The sequence below is a fragment of the Polyodon spathula genome, chromosome 4 (genome assembly GCF_017654505.1).
Source record: "Polyodon spathula isolate WHYD16114869_AA chromosome 4, ASM1765450v1, whole genome shotgun sequence".
Lineage (NCBI taxonomy): Eukaryota > Metazoa > Chordata > Actinopteri > Acipenseriformes > Polyodontidae > Polyodon > Polyodon spathula.
The window spans coordinates 53,332,147-53,353,962 of record NC_054537.1 but is presented as its reverse complement, the minus strand read 5'-3'; the positions used below and the strand labels follow the sequence as shown (position 1 = coordinate 53,353,962).

Sequence of the window (21,816 nt, the reverse complement as noted above, 5' to 3'; positions counted from 1 at the left end):
AGAAAGGAGCATCTGCTGACCCCTGAGTTCTGCTTTTAAAGAGGCTAGTTTGTTTCTCGTCAAGTCTGATCCGGGAGGATATTTAGATGAACATTTGTTGTGATTTGTTTCATAGACGTTGGTTGCTCGCCTAGTGTGTAAGGAATTTGTTGCAGATGAGACACCGATGTTTACCACTGTTTTCAGTGAAAGCAAACTCTCTCCCACTCTGGCTTAAAACCTCAAACTTTCGTTTATTACTCATGGAGGGTTTACTCAATGCCACTGCCTCCACGAAACAAACAAGCCCTTAATTCAAAATTATCACACTGACCAACCGGATGTGTTGATCAACCACACATCTGGCTTTCACTCAAGGTAATCAAAATACATATGCGTGGAAGTTCATCAAGTGACGAAATGTGTAGTGAACATGCAGGATGATCAACAGAAGAGAGAGAAGGGGAGAGAAGAAAGAATAATAAGTGTGCACCACCCAGCATATAACCAATATATATATTATATATATATATATATATATATATATATATATATATATATATATATATATATATATACACAGCTCTGGAAAAAATTAAGAGACCACTGCAAAATTATCAGTTTCTGTGGTTTTACTATTTATAGGTATGTGTTTGAGTAAAATGAACATTTTTGTTTTATTCTGTAAACTACTGACAACATTTCTCCCAAATTCCAAATAAAAATATTATCATTTAGAGCATTTATTTGCAGAAAATGACAACTGGTCAAAATAACAAAAAAGATGCAGTGTTGTCAGACCTCGAATAATGCAAAGAAAATAAGTTCAGATTCATTTTTAAACAACACAATATTAATGTTTTAACTTAGGAAGAGTTCCGAAATCAATATTTGGTGGAATAACCCTGATTTTCAAGCACAGCTTTCATGCGTCTTGGCATGCTCTCCACCAGTCTTTCACATTGATGTTGGGTGACTTTATGCCACTCCTAGCGCAAAAATTCAAGCAGCTCAGCTTTGTTTGATGGCTTATGACCATCCATCTTCCTCTTGATCACATTCCAGAGGTTTTCAATGGGGTTCAGGTCTGGAGATTGGGCTGGCCATGACAGGGTCTTGATCTGGTGGTCCTCCATCCACACCTTGATTGACCTGGCTGTGTGGCATGGAGCATTGTCCTGCTGGAAAAACCAATCCTCAGAGTTGGGGAACATTGTCAGAGCAGAAGGAAGCAAGTTTTCTTCCAGAACAACCTTGTACGACTAGATTGCTTTTTCACATGGGGGCATTGGGTGTTGCATAACTTTCTTTAATAAATAAATTAAATAAGTATCAAATTTTTGTGTCATTTGTTTACTCAGGGTCCTTAAGATGTGATAACATCAAAAGTATGCAAAAATGCAGAAAATCAGACAGAGGCAAATACTTTTTCACGGTACTGTGTGTGAGATCGATAGATAGGTAGATAGTGAGACTAGGGGGAGGAGAGAGGAATGTAGTCCAGGAGGGGGTTTAGCTGGCTCTGATTATTAATGTGTGTTAAAACTGTCGTCTAATCGGTAAACGGCTTAGCCATCCGATTTTATTTAGGTTCGAGAAAACAGTTTAGTTAGCACTCCATGAGGGAGGTATGTTTTTGGTTTTTAGTACTCCATGAGGGAGGTATGTTTTTGGTTTTTAGTACTCCATGAGGGAGGTATGTTTTTGTTTTGTTTTTTATAAATTTCCACTGTGGTATGTAAACTTTTGACTACAACTGTATGTATTTATATGGTTGTATATATGTAAGAGGGAGGTAGGTTTTTGTTTTTTAGTACTCCGTGCGGGAGGTATGTTTTTGTTTCTTAGTACTCTGTGAAGGAGGTAGGTTTTTGTTTCTTAGTACTCTGTGGAGAAGGTAGGTTTTTGTTTCTTAGTACTCTGTGAGGGAAGGAGGGTTTTTGTTTTTAAGTAGTTTTTTGTTTCGGTTTTATTTTAGTTATTGAAAATAACATAAGTGTGGAAACACGCTGAACTTAAAACTTGTGTTGGGTCTGTATTTTAAAAGGGGCAAAACGAACCTTAGCCATGAGGCTGTGTTACAATTTATATATATATATATATATATATATATATATATATATATATATATATATATATATATATAATTCCAATACATGGTAAAATGGATTCCACAGCATACCAAAAGATAATGGCCAATCATAAAACCATCATTAAACCCTACGCTACAAAACGTGGTTTAAAGTGGACATTTCACCACATCAAAATCTACTTCAGAACAGTTAAAGATGAATAAAATCAATGTTCTAGAATGGCTTAGTCAAACTCCTGATCTAAATCCTATTGAGAATCTTTGGTATGAGTTGAAGAAGGCTGTGAACAAGGGAAGTCCTCAGAATTTGAATGAACTTGAACAATTCTGCATTGAAAAAAACACTAAAGAAGCATGCCAAAAGCTCATTGACAAATATCCTAATCATTTAAAACAGGTTATTATTACTAAAGGTGCCTCAACTAGCTATTAATTTCATTTTCCTTGTTAGGGTATGAATACTTATGAATTAGCATTTTTGGAGTTTTTCAAAAAAAATTACTGAAATAAATAACTGTAGACATCTATTTCTTGTAACTGTTTTTCCTCATACACAAAAGTAAAACTTTGACTACAAATGATTTTCCCTATAATTATTTGCATTCAAGAAACTTCTAGAATTATACACCTCCATTGGAGTATGTAAACTTTTGACTACACCTGTATATTATTATATATATATATATATATATATATATATATATATATATATATATATATATATATATATATGTGTGTGTGTGTGTGTGTGTGTGTGTGTGTGTGTGTGTGTGTGTGTGTGTGTGTTATGGACCGTTAGCTGAAACCAGGCAGTTGGCGAAGTGCCCAGCTGCGGTGGGCAGATACCGAATTAGCTTTTAATTTTATGTCATTCCGGCATCTGCCCAGGCTGGTCAACTGCATACAGCCACCTGAGCGAAGAAAGATTTTTAACAGATACAGTATAATACAAACAGAGAGTGAATTACCTTTGTTACCTTTAAGCGCAAAAGCACATCGTCACCAAGCCACCCGTTGCAATGTTCATTTAAATAACTTACATAGTTTCTGACAACGCCATAGCAACGGAACTAAACAAAGTATCAATGCACAGTTTACTTTCATCTTGGGTTAGATGTAATAGAGATATTATAGAAAAATTGGATTTGCTCAGTGTGGAAAAGTACTGGCATCTTGCTCGCATAACCTTGTACGCTTTGCTTAAGATAAAGTTTTGCCTACATTGCAGCTGCAGCTGTGAGAAGATGGATAATAGGATGAGCCAGATGTGTTTTTTTTTAACTATACACACAAAACAGCCACTCTGTTATTTGCTTGCTTAGCTATACACCACGTATGCATAGTTATAAATTGTTTCCCTTATATGCTAATATCTGAATCATCACTGGCTAGCCTTCTGCCTTACTGATAGTTTTAAGGTATACAAGAAACTGATCCAACTCTGTATGTTGGAACACTACTCAATGATTATCTAGCACCCTGTGTGTTGAGAGTGTTCACAGTTTGCAAACTTAAGAAATAAAGGCCTGTGTGTTTGGAACTCGCAGTCTCTCTTCCTTTATTAGAATTTCCACGACAACTCTTGGCGACGAGGATGGGATGGCTAGCTCCGTTTTCCGATCGCTCCCGGGGTCTTTGAGGTTAACCGTGCATGGGGGCTGCTTAGGAGTGGCTCAGGGAACCACACTCTGAAATAATTTCAGAGGAGAAGGACCCGCCTTGAACCTGGCTGGAAGCATCGGTGGACTGATACGCCATCCCGAACAAAGACTAAGGGTGAGACTGGTGTTCTTCATACATAAAATAGACCAATTGGTTCAGGTTCTGGGAACCTGATAAACCCTGTTCTGGGAATGGGCTGCGCAGAAAGAGTTCTGGGAACTCTATTGTCTAGAGGACAAAATTAAGATAGACCACGTGGTTCAGGTTCTAGGAACCTGTTAAAACCCGTTCTGGGAACGGGCTGCGCAGAAAAGTTCTGGGAACTTTGTTGTCTAATAGACATAGAAATCCTGATCCGGAAACAGGTAAATTAAGTGATTTGACTGATCTATGAATAATACTAATAAGTAATTACAAATGAAATTAGTTTAAAAAAAAAAAAAAGGACATTGTATTAAATACCGAATATTGAACCAAAAATAACAATCGAAAAAATTAAGTGCACAGTTTGGAAAAAAAAAAAAAGTCATACTACTAGTGTAGTTGATTAATATACCTAGCACACTGTTGGATGGTAATTAAGAAAAGTTATATTTCTGTGCAAGTGGTACAAATAAAAATAAGCAGTGGTATAGTGTGGACGACAGATAACCGTGTGAATGAGCGAGTGAACGAGTGTTATCTAATAATTGTGTGTGTGTGTGTGTGTAGACGTGGATTTGATTACAATGGGGTCAAGTAATAGTAAAAAAAGGAGGTCTGTCTCCCGGACCCGCTGGTTGGACCGGGACGAAAAATGGTTAATAAATGGGGTCGCGGTGTTGTAGACCAGGTTGTTTTGTGGCACAAAATAACTGAATTTCCACTAAAAGGAACCCTGGGTGAAAGAAAGTTACAAGAATGTAGAGAAAAGTTAGAGTATGAGAAGACAGAGAAAAAGAAAAAGACTGGGATAGTTATAGGAAATTGGAATGAGAAACAGAAAGACAAACAGCATTGCAGGCTAAAAGCATAATGGTAAAAGCAAGTCAGAAAGATAGTACTGAGGAAGTAAAAAAAATAGATATTGCGATGAGGAAAGGGACTGTCTCCCCCCCTGCCCCCTGATTTGTGTTTCTGTTTCCACAGCCCCTGCTCCTCAGCCTGACCGACCCGTCCGGGTCCCGCGCCTCCGCCTCTGATATCCACCCCAAGCAACCCGACAGGTTTCCAAGGCGGTTCCCGATGGACTTGGTCCCCTTGGTCGCCCCCTGGATGATAAGATTCTTATCATTGTTGCTGTAATTGTGGCCAGGAAGGACATTTTGCTAGAGATTGTCAGAGACAGCAGCAAGCCAACGGGAGTAACTGGCAGAGCGCTCCCCCACCGCAAGTATCACTATACAAAACAGAAACCAGAATGAAGCAAGGCAGGGACATCTGACACCAACACAGCGAACAAGCAGTACGTGCTTACTTTTTCTAAACCACAAGAAGCCCCCACCGTTGATCTCTTCGTGAATGGTGAGTCATTTGAATTCTTAATTGATACTGGTGCTGCAATGTCTGTCATAAATGCTAGAACTATGCATAACCCAATGATATCAAATGAATCAGTAAAAACAGTGGGAGCCTTGGGGGTAGTATTGAGGGAGAAAGTTATGATGCCTTTACTGGTACAATATGAAGGGAAAACGTTTATGCATCGGATATTTTCTCTGAGTGCTGCCCTTGTAACCTAGCAGGGTGAGATCTACTATGTAAATTCAATTGTGAAATTAAATGTGAGCAAAAGGAGTTACCGTTTCGTGTCCCTTGATGATGGCCCAGACGATTGAGACCCGTAGTTGTTTCTAGTCATGGGATATACAAAACGGAGGCGAACAAATTGAGGAATTATTTTAATTGGCTCGAAAACATTGGGGTCATGAAACTGGGTTTATATCACCTTATGCCTTACATTGCACTGCCCTGTACTCACCTTTATCAAGAGAATATGATTTTGAGAAAAAGTGGTTAACACCACCTCCATTTAACGAAACAATTACGTGCACAGCCTTGTATATAGGTTTATGCTTTTGTGTTGCAGCCATTAAACTAAATAGCGATCAGTTTTTACTTTACCACACTACTGACTGTGCCACATATAGGCATCGCAAGAACCGATGATGTAGAGTGGAAGATACTGGTGTCTGGCTTAAGTCTGTGTTGCAGGTGACTGACTGGCAAAGTGAAGACGGGTTCAATTTCTCCCCCAGTGCTCGCGCTGCTTGCGCTCCTTTCTTTTGGGTCGCGCCTGTCCAACTGGAATCCATGGGGCAGAGAATCGAGATGTGCCCCGTGGGGAGGCACTGGGAGGCACGTTTTCACCCTTGCTGATCGGCCTCCCCAATTCTCTATGGGCAAAAGATAAGTATGATATTGGCCTTATGAAAGGGGCAGAGCCCATAACAGTCACACCGGAAAGCACACACCAGCCTAGCCGCACCCAGTATCCTCTCAGCAAGGAAGCAGAGGAAGGCATTGCTCCTGTGCATGCGTCTTTGGTCTCTAGAGGAGCCACTGTGCCCTACCCGGACTCTCCTTGCAACACCCCGATTCTACCGGTCCGCAAAGCCTCGGGAGAATGGCGCTTTGTCCAAGACCTCAGGTTAGTAAATGACACAATACATGCAAGGACCCCTTTTGTGCCAAACCCAGTTACTCTTTTGTCAGCTGTTCCCCCCCAAGTGCAAAGTGGTTTACTATTGTTGATTTAGCAATTGCATTCTTCAGCAACCCTGTTGCAAGTGACTCATAGTTTTGTTTGCTTTCACCTTTATGGGGAAACGATAGACCTGGAGTTATGCTTCAGGGGTTCAGAGAATCGCCAGCCGTCTTTTCTGCCGCTTTGGCGCAGAATCTGGAAGGTTTTGTTCCCCCTGGTGGAAGCAAACTCATACAGTATGCGGATGATTTGCTTTTATGTTTTGAAACTCAGCACACGTGCAAAACTGATACATGAGCTCTTTTAGAGTACCTAGCTCGTAATGGCCATAAGGTATCAAAAAAAAAAAAAAAAAAAAGCTGCAGCTCGTGTCACCATCTGTAAAATACTTGGGACGCGATATTAAACCAGAAGGCAGGAAATTGGGCCTGGAGCGTGTCACTGCAATTCTGACACTGCCCCAGCCTGCCACAAAAAAACACATGATGACGTTGCTAGATATGGCTGGCTACTGTAGAGCTTCCAGATTATGCTGAAGTAACACAGCCCCTAGCTGACTTGATACGTAGCCATAAGATGACTATGAAAGACACAATTGACTAGACTCCTGACAGACTGACTGCCCTAAAAAAAACTTAAACAGCTCTAGTCCTAGTCTAGTCCTCTCCACCCTGTCTTGAGTTACCCGATCACTCTAAACCTTTTAACCCGTTTGTTTGTGCAAAGGGAGGATTCATGTCGGCAGTACTGACACAAGAGCACGGGGGAGAACAACGTCCTGTGGCTTTTTACTCTAAGCGCCTTGATAATGTAGCGAGGGCTAGTCTGTTGCTTGAGAGCGGTGGCTGCCACCACTGAAGCTGTGCTGGCTAGTGCTGACCTAGTTGCAATGTGCCCGCTAACTGTACATGTTCCTCATGCAGTACATGCTCTCATTTCACAGGCCAAGACAGCACATCTGAATGCACATTACCAGAATGTATTAATGACCATGTCACATGTCGTGCTAAAACGCTGTACTGTGCTTAACCCTGCTACACTTCTTCCTACAGAAGCCGATGGAGAGCCTCATGATTGCATCGCCTTAGTAGAACAGGTCTGCAAGCCACAACCCGATCTTACTGATGTGCCCGTGTTGAACGTGCCAGGCACACGCTGACGCTTCTGATCCTGTCTCTCAAGGGAATGCTGTTGCAGATGCTGCTGCTAAAGCAGCTGCCGCATCAACTCAGGCCCCTGTGCTCCAAGTGGTGTCATTACCTGCCTTAACTGAATCTGTATTTTCTTTACAGGATGTAGCTGACTTACAACACAGTGTGGGTCCTGCTGAGATAGCTCTGTGGAAAAACAAATGCTCTGATGATTCTACTCATAAGATTTGGAGAGGACCCACTGGGTTGCCTGCCCTTCCCCGTTCATGTTTCCCTTATGTAGCTGATTTGGCACACGGCCAAGACCATGTGTCAAAGGGAGGGGCGGTGAATGTCGTTAACAATTTTTTGTTTGCTCCAGGTTTTTAAACATATGCTAACCAATTTTGTGCTAAATGTGTGATTTGTGTGACCAACAATGTAGACCGCAGCACGCCCATGTCAGTGTCTGCTCATCCAAGGCCTGAGGGCCCCTTTGAACATGTTATGATGGATTTTATTGAATTGACACCTTGCCAAGGTTACAAGTACTGCCTTGTGATAATTGATGCCTTTTCTAAATGGACTGAAACATTCCTCTGCAGACATGCCACAGCTATGGCAGTAGCAAAAAGCCTAATGAGAGAGATTATACCCCGGGTAGGGTCTGCCATCTAAATTGACACCTGACAATGGTTCTCATTTTGTGAACAGTGTGGTACAGAACATTTCTGAAAGCCTACAAATTGATTTACACACACACTGTAGCTACCACCCTGCCAGCGGAGGCTTGGTGGAGTGAACCAAACAATAAAAACTAAACTAAACTAAGCTCATGGCTGAAACAGGGCTCTCCTGGGTTACAGTATTGCCATTGGCCCTGATGTACACGCGTGGAAGCACACACAGTACTACAGAGCTAGCACCCCATGAAGTATTGACGGGATGCCCAATGCGGATGCTGAACACACCTTTTCCTCAAAATAGGCTCACCCTAATGGGATGTGAAAATGAAATGGTAAAATATTGTGCTTCTCTTAACAATGTTCTGAAGTCTATATTTCCCAGGGTACAAGAGCGAAAAAGTACTCCGTGGAAGCATCTGCTAAGATGTGTGAGGCCTAGAAGGCATATTTCGGCATGCCTGTCGGGGATCAGGACAAACCCTGGGCACCTCATTTCACCTGCGAGCACTGGAAAAAAACTCTGGAAGGTAAGATGGACAATTGTTGCTCGGAATTTTATGTTATAAAATTTGTTAAAATTTTTAAAATTGTAAAAGTTTTTAATTTTAAAATGTTTTACAATTTTCAATGTTATTGAAAAAATATATCATATATGAAAAATGTTACGAGAATCTCTTACACATTAGTCATGGGTGAAATAAATGTATTTTTGTAGGATGGTACAGAGGGGAAAAGAGAGCCACGAAGTTCGCTATCCCAAGAATTTGGCAGGAACCCACTGACCACTCAAGCAACAGCTACTTCTGCATGATGGACCCTTCCAAACGTCGGACTGGTAAGAATGCACCTGCTATCACGTATCCGGACCTTCCTTCATCCATCGCCCCGGTGCCACACTGCCATGAGCTCCCTGTACCCACTCCTCCGGAGAGAGAGCAGCCGTCTTTAGAAGAGAGCGAGGAAGACGTTGTAGATCCAGATGACAATTTCAGAGGTGGAGCTGAGGAGAGAAACCCATACTACCCCAACCAAAAAGACCTCAACGACTTGATAGAGATCTTGGTCTCACCAAGTCCAATGCCGAGCTTTTGACGTCTAGGCTCAAGCAGTGGAACTTGTTGGATGAAAGTGTGCAAGTCGCAGATCAGAGGAAGCATCACCAACCTTTTTCCAGCTTCTTCACCCGTCAAGATGGGCTCTGCTTCTGCCACAATGTGACCAGTCTGTTCGAGGCAATCGGAATCGCCTGTAACCAGAATGAGTGGCAACTCTTCATTGACAGCTCATCCAGGAGCCTCAAAGTCGTGCTGCTCCATAATGGTAACAAGTACCCGTCTCTTCCCCTGGCTCACTCGGTGCACCTCAAAGAGGATTACAACAGCATCAAGACCTTGCTGGACGCCTTGAAGTATGATGAGTACGGCTGGGAGGTCATAGGAGACTTCAAAATGGTGGCATTCCTGATGGGTCTCCAAGGCGGTTTTACCAAGTTTCCCTGCTATCTTTAACTTTGGGACATCAGGGACACCAAGGTGCACTACCACAGGCGGGACTGGCCACAGCGGACAGAGTTCTCTGTGGGGAGGAACAACATCAAGTGGGAGCCACTGGTGGACCCCCGGAAGGTGATGCCACCACTGCACATCAAATTTGTTAGAGCTCTAGATAAGGAATCGGCAGCCTTCAAGTACCTTCAAGACTTCTTCCCTAAGCTGTCTGAGGCAAATGTCAAAGCCGGTGTCTTCGTCAGACCACAGATAAAGAAGATCCTGGAGTGCAATGAATTCCCCAAGAAGCTCACTAGTAAGGAGAAAGCGGCTTGGAACAGCTTTGTCGCAGTTGTTCGGGGCTTCCTGGGCAATCACAAGGCCGAAAACTATGTGGAGCTGGTTGAGACTCTGGTGAAGAACTACGGCACAATGGGCTGTAGCATGTCCCTCAAAGTCCATATCCTTGATGCTCATCTTGATAAATTCAAGGAGAACATGGGAGCGTACTCGGAGGAGCAAGGCGAGCAGTTCCACCAGGATATACTGGACTTTGAACGCCGCTACCAAGGACAGTATAACGAGAACATGATGGGAGACTACATTTGGGGGCTGATTCGTGAAAGTGATTTACAGTATAATCGTAAATCTCGAAAAACTACTCACTTCTAAATCTTATGTAGTCATTTTTGTATTACTTTAGTATAAATACATGTTAATTTGGATTCATATGTTGTTTTTTTCTGACTTTATGTGAACGAAAAGACACAAATTCGCCCATTTTCTCATTGGAAATAGGTACATTTCAAAATATCACTGTCCTGGTCACAAAAGCAAAGTTTCTGGGGAATAATAGCCATTTTCTATACTTTTGAGGCATAAGCAATTAGGAAATAACACTTACTACCCAGGAAAATAAATTGTGTTACATAGTGATATCAGCAAGAGACTAATAATCACAGTTAAGTTTAAACTTGTAAAAGCCACCCAATTAAATATACTTACCTGAACTTATCATAGCAATATTAATTTATCATTAATCCACAGCATAAATTTTGTATTTTTCTTATTTAGAAATATGAACAGCAATTTGACTCAGAAGAAAACGTTTTCGTATAAAAAGTTTAGTTTTCATTCTGTAGAAAATATTTTTTACACATTCAAACAATAGTATTTCATGTCTAACATTAGTTGACATCAGATCTCAGACAATTAGACATTTGCCAAAGGACTTCGCTGTACTTTGCTCCATTCATTTTCCCTTCTATCCTGACAAGTGCCCCAGTCCCTGCCGATGAGAAACATCCCCATAACATGATGCTGCCACCACCACGCTTCACAGTAGGCATGGTGTTCTTTAGGTGATGCGTTGTGTTTCCGCCAAACATAACGCTTTGCATTTAGGCCAAAAAGTTCCATTTTAGTTTCGTCAGACCACAATACTTTTTGCCACATGGCTACAGAATCTCCTGAGTGTTCTGTTGCATACTTCAAACTGGATTCAAGATGGGCTTTCTTGAGTAATGGCTTCCTTCTTGCCACCATACAGGCCAGATTTGTGGTGTGCTTGGGATATTGCTGTCACATGCACACTTTGACCAGTCTTGGCCATAAAAGCCTGTAGCTCTTTCAAAGTTGTCATTGGCCTCTTGGTAGCCTCTCTGATCAGTCTCCCTCTTGCTCGGTCATCCAATTTGGAAGGACAGCCTGATCTAGGCAGGGTTTTGGTGGTACTATATACCTTCCACTTCTTAATAATCGTCTTGACCATGCTCCAAGGGATATTCAAGGCCTTCGGTATTTTTTTTATACCCACCCCCTGATCTGTGCCTTTCAACAACTTTGTCCAGGCGTTCTTTTGAAAGCGCCTTGGTGCTCATGGTTGAGTCTTTGCTTTAAAATGCACTACCCAGCAGATGGAACCTACAGAAACTGCTGAATTTATCCTGAAATCATGTGAATAACTACAGTATAACACAGGTGGATGCCACTTAACTTGGAGTGTGATTTTGAAGGTGACTGGTTACACCTGAGCTAATTTAGGATTGCTATTACAAGGGGGGTGGACACTTACACAACCAAGCTATTTCAGTTTTTATTTTTAATTAATTTTCTACAAATTTCTAGAATTTTTTATTCACTTGGAAGTTGTGGGGTAGGATGTGTAGATAAATGATTGATTTATTTATTTATTTATTTATTTTTTAATGCATTTTAATTCCAGGCTATAAGGCAACAAAAGGTGAAAATCTTGAAAGGGGGTATATATCTTGATCACTTGATCACTCGTTTTATCACCAAACTCCTCAATAATGCGATCCAAGTCTTTATTTTATTACTAGAACATCTCAAAAAGCTCTGCAAATGTCTGTGATATTCTTTGAGCACTGGATGCGGAAGCAGCTATCTTGTTTTTTTTTATGTCCGTGTTAGGTCTGTGGTACAGGGCCTCTGTGTATTGCTCAGATATTTTTTTTTTTTTTTCGGCTTCTCTCGGCTCCTATCTGTCTCACTCGGCCATTGAGTGGTTTTCTAGGCTTTTTCTGGAGAAAAAATGACTAGAAACCTGTGCTTGACAGTTTTTTGATGCGTCAGACAGGCTCCAACATCGGACCATAAAGGGTTAAGTGCTAATTGGGAGCAGCCACATCACATAAAAGGAGCTCCATTTGGGAGAGGAATTTGGCAAGTGTGCACTGTGTTTGTTACTGTGTTTCTGCACATTTTTGTTTTTGTAAAGTAGTGATGGCGAATGCCCAGCCTACGTTTTGTTAAACCTTTATTTTGGCCCTTGTACACTTTCTGAGCAATCAAGGCGACGAGCCACAGTACGGTGCCCTAGACCAGCCTCAAACACGCTGACTGCAAGAAGGCGCCGCTTTCTTGACACGTGGCATATTGTTTTTTGTTTCTGTGATTTTATTTATTGCTTTTATTCAAGCTTGCAATTCAACAGCTAAAATCACTCCATATCCCGTGTCCAATCAAGTGTCTCACTAATTAGGCGATTACGTGCATATGCTTCAGTCATAGTCACTCAAGTGTGTCATGGTCAAGGATGAATGATCGAGTGATTAAAAAGAAACCAAAAACATTTCATCAATGTCCATCATTTATATATGTTTCTTTTTTCAAAAATGAAAGTGTTATAATAGTGATAAGTTTCTTTTGATGCTCGGTATAATATAGATCACAACATAAAATCTTTTTTTTTCCAATAGCACTCATTATATAAGTATAAATAGCATCATCTTTTACAATGGCAGCATTATAATAACATTATAATACTTGTCCAGGCATATCACTTTGTTTAAATAATTTTTGGTGTGATACATTTTAAAGTAGACGCATTTGAACCCTCATCAATGCTAACGTCTTTATCTAGCACATATCCATAAGAACACTTGCATCGCAAATTTTCCATCACATTAAATACAGTATCTTCCCCAATTTCAGGCATGGGTGTATAGTTATATGAATTATTATCCATGAAGTGTAGGTACAATAAATAAGTAGGTTGTTTTGACCAGTATAAATCCTGACAATGTTTCCTTACAACCTGTAACACCAATAAATACATAAAGAAATCTCTTTGTTTTATTCTCTGTAGATACACAGGCATCCATTTTTCACTCTCAGCTGTGTGTGTATATACAGATGACCTGGTCTGTCAAGCACATTTCTTAGGGACTGCTGCCATCTGCCAGTAAATTAAATTGCACTTGTAAATAGTGTTCTTATTTTTTCACTGAAGCACATTAAAAATACATGTTAAACTTTGCAGATGCACATATAAAGCCTGCACACTATTCTCATGGGAGTGGCAAATTTGGACTTGCATGCACTCCACGTGGAAATCGCAGGATAAGCAGCTGGGTGGATAAATGTGTGCTTTGGCGCTCAAGCTGAAGCTTCCTGGCTTCTGAGTCTGTCTCACCACTATCCTGCCACAATTATATATAAGCACAGTTGGATACTATGCTGTTTTAGAAAAAAAGAGGGGACCTAAACAATGTATATGATGGTTTCCACATTACTGAGCTCATGTAAATATTTGCCTTTGAAAACCAATAAATCCTGATAACTGGCTAGGAAGAATAAGCACTGTAAATAGTGACTGCCAGAAAGTCCTTTCATTAGGTCTTTTGGTCTTTTTGACTTACAACCAATCTATCAATCAAAATAACACAGGATGTAAAATAAACAAGTTCCATTACATAGCATTTATAATGATAAAGATGGTGTAAGATGGTGCTAAGAGATGTTTTTGTTTTATTTCAGCTATGTGGCGGTCCTGACAATGGTTCAGTTGTAAGTTAGCTCACTGCGAATAAGAAACAATATAGATGTAGGATGGTCATGCACGGACGGGTGCTAAATTAGAAGCAACCCATTTTAACTCAATTCTGTCGCCAATGAAAAATACAAAATTAAAACAGCAAAAAACACTTAATGCAGCATCAAAATCTCACAAGTATGTCATGCCAGGCTTTGTATACAGTAGAGCAGGGGTTCTCAAACTTTTTTTTGCTGGGCCTCCCCTTGGAAATGTTTCAGGCTGTGATGAAATTACTGTACATACTACATAGGAACGCTAAAAGAAGCTGAAGCAGGGACATGGCTGCATTATGGCTGCAGTCTGGTTTGTAAAGAAGGTCTGATTTAAGTTCCACTTTCAAGGGCTCCTCTTTATGACATTATTGTTTTCAGTTATCCAAAATGGTTGGGCGTTTTTTTCTGTCACAATATGTATAGTAACTTGACAGTACTTACACAGTTAAGTTGTACCTTCTTTCCTTGTGGTAACAGGCACATTCTTCTGGGGTTTTTGCATTTTGCCACAATTTCCAATTTTATTTTAAATCCTCCCTATCTAACTGTAACACAGCTTTAAATCTAGCAAACAAGCTTCCGTTCCTTATTGTATTCTTGTTTTAAATCTTGCAAGCGAAGTTTCAATGTCAATGTAAATTGGGCCCTGTTTTGTACATTTTTCTCTTACCTTACATTTATATTCATATTGCATGTCCTTTAAAAGGTTTACTCTAGTTTAAAAATCGATTTATTAAACATCAATAAATGTGTAATTAATGTTTATGAGGGTTAACACGGTTATTACTGTAACATTTGAAAGCAAGTCGAATGGTATGCAATGTTCACATTAAAAGTTACACATTGTTATAACACTGCATTTCTAGAGCCTGTTAAATATTGTTTATAACATCCTTTATAACATAATTTATAGACACAGTATTGAATGCTCATAACTGATCCATAAACTAATGTCTTACCCCTTAAACTGGGATATTTTACTTAAATAAAGGGCATTTTAAACACAGCTTAAGTGTAATTGGAAAAATCCAGACCAATGACTGAATAAGGCCCTGGGAACGTGGAGCTGGGTGGGAGGCACTTAGGCCAATTATGTGGCGCCACCTGGGAGCTCCCATCCAGTTAGCAATGGAACAGCCTGGACTTGAACCGGGGACTGGATGTGCCACCTCGGAGCCCCTGACGTAACCTGGTACGTTTCTTTTTTATAAAGACAATCAGAATAATCATTAAAAAAAATAAAAAAAATTGAAGTTGTACACTCAACGTTATACTGCAACAGTATTAAGATCTGTTATTTGCTCAAAATGACGTGGTGCTGTAGTTTGTTAAAACATTTTTACGTATAAAATTAAATAAATAAACAAAAAACTATTTTGATTAGCTGATGGCAAATAGAATTGGGAAATGATCAGTCTTTTGCTTAAAAAACAAACATGTACCACAGGTTATTATTTAAGAGCAGAGATTAGTCGTTTATTTTTTCAACCGGATAAATAAAATCTGTATAGCAAAAAAAAAAAAAAAAAAAAAAGTATTTTAATACGAAAACATGTTATTGGAATTACATTTTTAGGACATTGCACAACTAAGCTTCCAATGATTATTACACATGTGGAGTTTCTTCAGTTACACATGATTTCTTCACTTACCTAAGAAAATTGGAATACTTTTACAACTAGTTTAAATAAAACTACGTTGATAATAAGTAGGCTATCCTGCTACAGTCGCGGGTATGTGCTAATTTTAATTGAGACATTGGTCATGTTCTTATAGCGCCGATTTCCGCAGTTCTGCACAGTGCTGCACAGAATCTCGGAGATGCGCTGTAGACATCACTCAACACCCACAGAATGTGCAGATTCTGCATAGCACAGTGCAGCTTTGAAATGTTATTGCTGGAGGCTGGCTGTGGCTGTGAACCAAAGGGGCGATGCAAAGATCACGAGTGACCTGCTAATCGTAATGCAAATAACCACTAAAACTACTTGTTAGCGGAGGAGAACAACATTTTATCATTATACAATGAAGCCGTGAACAGCCTTGTCAATGCTATATTAAATTAATTTTACAATAAAGTTAATGTTTATTTATTACATTAAACTGACTGTTGATAATGCAGACAAATGTAAATATAGCACGTTGAAAACGTGTGCTACGCTGCAGAAGGCGTTTCTCTAAAGCTACATGTGACGTCAGAAAGACAGCAGCCAAGAGCAGCCGGCGCAGCAAGCTCTGGGTAACGGAACACAGCATTGAAACGTGTATTCTGTGTCGTTGACAGTTTTCTTCAAAACCATTATCAAAATACAGTATCAGTTCACAAAAAGATCTTCTTCAGACACTTTGCTAAGGCTGCAAGTACCATCGCTTGATTTAGAAGAAGCGTGTTTGCAGTTGAAAAAATGCGTTAACCAGTTTATAACCGAATTATGATAATTGCGGTTTAGAATAAAAACAACGGTATTAATACCATAATGTACCTAAACCGTGGTAAACCAAAAAAAAAGGGTATACCGACCCATCCCTACCTGAGACCTCTCAGTTCTCAGGCAGTTATCAGCGAAATGCAGAACTTAGAACCACAAAATAGACCCATTACAAGTCCTACAAATATTTCAATTTCCTGTCGATTGGTAGGTTTTCAGTCGTGAAAGTGGGAATGGGGGGCTAGAGTACAGCTAGTATGTATCGCCTCAGCATACTGGTTCGCTTCTGTCACCATCAACTCAATCAAATCAGGAGTGAACATACTAATAAAATAATCATATGGGTCGGCACTACTCCATACTCTTGTTGGCCCACACTGTGGCAGACTGAACTCAATTATTTTTTTCCCTGCTGTTTTCAGTAGGTTTGACCCACCGAGCGCTCTCTCTCTCTCCCTGCCTGTCATTTCGTGCCACTCCCCTTGACGCACCTCTTCTCCTGTCAGTGTCAGCCTCGCTGTCACTAACTCCTCTGAGTCTGATCTTTCCACTTCCTCACCCGCGTTTACATCTTCCTAAGCAAATCCTTTAAATTCCTCATCACTGTCGCTATCCCAGTTAAACAAAAACAAATCTCCGCTTTTCTTATATCTCTGTCTCTTTCCATTTTTCAATCGCCTACTACAACTCTCGTCTTTCGATCATGACATTGCGATATATGCTCTCCAAACAAAATACAAAGGAGACTTCATTACTTTGAAGTGTATTTTTATGAATGTGCAACATTTTACCTAGCAACGAGCAATTGATTGGACAGAAAATGAAAACTGGAGCCCAGCAGCTGTCTTGCTGCACGTGTGCTGAGCACCACATTGCCAACAGGCTTACATGTAGTGTCTGTAAAAAATAATATAACAAAAACAGCCTGTACAGTGCTAAACAGCAAAAACTAAAATAAGCTCCAGCAGGAGTTATGCAGCATGGGGGAAGAGCACAGTCGGCCGACTTGTGTTGCTGGATCCCTGGGAAGAAGCGACTCAAGCCACTGGTTTCACGCGGGGCACAAGGTTATAGCTTAGAACATAAGAAAGTTTACAAACGAAAGGAGGCCATTCGGCCCATCTTGCTCATTTGGTTGTTAGTAGCTTATTGATCCCAGAATCTCATCAAGCAGTTTCTTGAAGGATCATAGGGTGTCAGCTTCAACAACATTACTGGGGAGTTGATTCCTCACGATTCTCTGTGTAAAAAAGTGCCTCCTATCTTCTGTTCTGAATGCCCTTTGTCTAATCTCCATTTGTGATCCCTGGTCCTTGTTTCTTTTTTCAGGTCGAAAAAGTCCCTTGGGTCGAAATTGTCAATACCTTTTAGAATTTTGAATGCTTGAATTAGGTTGCCGCATAGTCTTCTTTGTTCAAGAATGAATGGATTCAATTATTTTAGCCTGTCTGCATATGACATGCCTTTTAAACCCGGAATAATTCTGGTCGCTCTTCTTTGCACTCTTTCTAGAGCAGCAATATCCTTTTTGTAGCGAGGTGACTAGAACTGAACACAATATTCAAGATGAGGTCTTACTAATGCATTGTACAGTTTTAACATTACTGTAATTAGTTCAAAACTATTACAGTGATAAGTTTAAATATCACATATCATCTGTGTAAAACACAAATGCAAAATATATACAGATAAAAGCAAAAATGTACTTATCTGAACGAGGCTCTGCAATCAGTCCTGAAAGGAAAAATGGCACTGAGATCTGTGCCCGCAATTCTTTTGTGCCTTCGTGAGGGAGCATGTCTGAGTCACAGGCTCAAAGAGCAGCTTTGGAATACAATTTTCAGGATTTGGGTCTTTAGGAGGTAAATACCCATTCCGTAAAGGTTACATTTTGTACTTGAATGGGAACCATTGCTGGTACCCTAGCGTCAGCACCTGTGTTGTTAAGTTAGTTAATCTGCATGCCTGTGAATCAATTTTTTTTTTTAAAGTCAAGCGTTTGACCAGTATTTCAATTTTTTGGTCAGCTGGAAATGCAGGCCGCTGCCATATTTGACCCTTTCTGGCGCCACTGTTACATCATATTATTAACAGCCAGCCACATCAATGAATGGAAAAACAGTAACAAAAAGTATTTTTGTGTGACTATGCCTTTAAACCAACAAAGGGAGGCTGTGGAAGGGTGGGGGTATTCACTGACATGGGAGACAGAAGATGGTATTTGAAAAACAATGCACAGGTGCAAAGTTTTATTTATTTTCTTTTTTATTTATTTTAGCCCGCAGAGGGCTCTGTTGTCTGTGGCCTGTATACTGGCAACGGTAAATCAGGACCACAGGGTTACTATCACAGGTATACATAGGCGCACTCACAGGTGCTCAGAAATAATAATAAAAACCAAAGGCGAAATGAAAAGGGAAAGCAAAACACAGTAATAAAACTACAAAACAAAAGTGCTGCTTACGCAGTGCGCCCTCTGCCGCTATACCAGTCAGCTCGGGTCTCCTACCTATGCTTGCCTATTCTCTATACAATGGGGTGGCCAGAGTTCCCTGTATATCTACACACATACCCTCGTGTATGTAATACTTAATTTAAATTCTTATTTTTCTTTGTTTAAGGCGGACAAACTGGCTGTTTCGTCCTCTCTTCAAATGCAGGACTTTATTTACACTAGCGTCTTCCGTCAGCATCACGGGGTATCCCCTGTTAGGCCCACCCAATGCATAGCCAAGGGCAGTACTTATGGGCTGAGCAATCCCCCAAGACTCGCCTCTCAGAGAGAGGGAAAGCCAACACACCCTCTTCCCCACCTCTCCGTGTCATCGCCATGACTGACAGGCGGATCTTACGGGGCTGCTGCCGTCTTCCTGCAGAACTAAGTATGACAGTCAGCACAGACCTCCCCTGTTACGACGGCCATAACAAAACAATGGCTACATAATATAGGAACGGGACATACACTCAATAGAATGTATGTGTGACTATAGAGCGAGTCAACAACACGACGTCACACAAAGCACGACGGAAGAGAGCTCTAATACATTCAATGTTAATTTGTTTTAATGGTTTTTATATGATATACTGCTCAAAGAGAGGCCGAAACATTGGCTACATTTACAATGCAAATATATGTAGCAGACTATGATTATAGCGGTATTATTCCTGAAAAAACATCAACCTAACCTGTCCTTTTTTAATACGTTATGGTTCTACAACAAACTTCAATGCCTCGACATTGTTGTTTTATGGTAATTAAGGAATGGCTACGCTAATATTCTGACTGTTGCTGACAAATCACCAATATGATTTATCACAATCGACTGCAACTGAATAGGTCATTGTGGCAAAGCGTAAGCCTTGCACAATGGAATTTGTAGTTTATTGTATGTTTTTGTGTTAATTGTTAATATTGATTTAATTGTTTAGCTGCTGTGGCGCTCCGCTGGGGACGATTACCCGTCTGCGTGGAGCAGCAGCTGAAAGCAATCAGCTGTTCCCGCAGGCGGGTGGGCGTGTCTCAGCGGAGCGTCAGTATAAAAGCATGGCGATCGCTGTGATAGGGGCTGCTGCAAGGCCTGCCGTTTTCACGGCACCTTTTGAGTTATAGTTTGGGGTATTGTGTTTTATTTTGCACTTTTTGTACAGTTTGCTGTATTTGTCCTCTGTGGTTACCATCGCTGGTAACCTCACATGACCGCCTTTATTTTACTTTCGTTTTCTGTTTGGTTGTTAATAAATCCTGCGCGCCTGTGCCGGCGTTTCAACACCAGCCTCTGTCTCTCTGTATGCTTGAACAGCGGCGACCCACATGCGTGACCCGAGGAAGACCCTGTCACAGTCATATATTCACTTAGGAGAATTCCTTTCAAGGTCAAGCTACTGCAATGCTCTTTTCAGCATTTGAATTCTACAGGCCAGATTCCTCATGAAATTGGCTTACCAGAAACGCAAACTGGTTCATTCATTGAAAATAAATCAGAAGAACATTTTTGTATTAGCATATATGACGATAATTATACCACTAAAGAAACAAGTAACTATGTAAAAACACGAAAATGATGACACAAAATTTAATAAATGTAAATTTGATTAATTTTAATAGGCTTATTCATCAATATAAAGTGTATTGTGCATATTTTACTGCACCCTTAAATTACATATATTTAATTATTAGAAATAAAGGGATTGGCAACAACAGTGTATGCTAAACTGTGCCACAATGCATAAGACAGTAAAATAAAGATAATCACATTACACTAAATAATTCAAAATTGTATAAATACTTAATACGCTTCTAACACTGTTCATAGTAAATGTTCATATTCAGCAAATGTCATATTCCTGCTTAAAATCTTACAACACTAAAAAGCCTAAAAGGCAAGATTAAAATAAAAAAAACTAATTTAAATTGTCTGGACAGTTTTTAAATTTGGAGGAGCATCATATGCAGTTTTAATTGAATGCATTTTTTTTTTTTTTACTTGCTCTATTGCAAATCAGGTCACAGTATTATTGTAATTATTTAAATGTTGGTATGTTATGTGGTTGACAAGTCACTGGTCTGCCCCTGGCTACAATTCTCAAACAATGCCTATGGGGTATCCATGAACATAATTATGGCAGTAAGTCTTACCCCTTCCCGAAGGCACCTCATTAGTACGGTGTAGGCAGCTGAAGGAACAACCCAGCATTCTCTAGGGTGCTCTTTCTTCTCCTCCTGTTGGAAAGAGGAAGGAAGAATAGCTGTAGACCTCACAGTTTTGGAAGCTGTAACCCAGTTTTATAAGAGGAGAAATGCTTCAGGTTATGATAAAAAAAAAAAAAATCTACATTGCACAACCACAGTGATAACTGCTTTATAAGTATACATAATTATATATATATATATATATATATATATATATATATATATATATATATATATAACTTTTTTCACATTTAGTTGTGTCAGTGCCTCAGAGTTTCATGTATTTAATTGAGGATTTTTTCCACTCATATACACATCATACTCTACACTGTTAAGGGGGGAAAAGGGTTTTATTGAGAAAAGAAATTATATATTGAAAATACAAAAAACTGAAACATCACAGTTGGATAAGTCTCCACCTCCCTGAGTAAGTACTTGATGGAAATACCTTAGGCAGCAATTACAGCTGTGAGTCTGTTGGGATAGGCCTCTACCGACTTTGCATACCTAGATTTGGCAATATTTGACCATTCTTTACAAAACACTGTCAAGTTCCTTGGGGAGCATTGATGGACAGCAATCTTCAAGTCATGCCACAAATTTTCAATTGGATTTAGGTCAGAGCGCTGACTGGGCCACTCAA

General features: G+C 40.1%; 1 protein-coding gene and 1 long non-coding RNA gene across 2 annotated transcripts in view; one reads left to right on the top strand and one right to left on the bottom strand.

Moving 5' to 3' along the window:
• Positions 1 to 21,816, bottom strand: part of ulk4 (unc-51 like kinase 4) — a 235,374-nt gene that overhangs the window by 157,353 nt on the left and 56,205 nt on the right. The window contains exon 19 of the mRNA XM_041248083.1: positions 21,120 to 21,203. Within this exon, the coding sequence (XP_041104017.1) occupies positions 21,120 to 21,203 (84 nt within the window). The remainder of the gene's footprint in view (positions 1 to 21,119; positions 21,204 to 21,816) is intronic.
• LOC121314634 lies at positions 3,641 to 8,688 on the top strand. Its single transcript, XR_005950124.1, has 3 exons — positions 3,641 to 3,847; positions 4,862 to 5,236; positions 5,971 to 8,688. It is a non-coding gene; the product is annotated as an uncharacterized LOC121314634 (long non-coding RNA).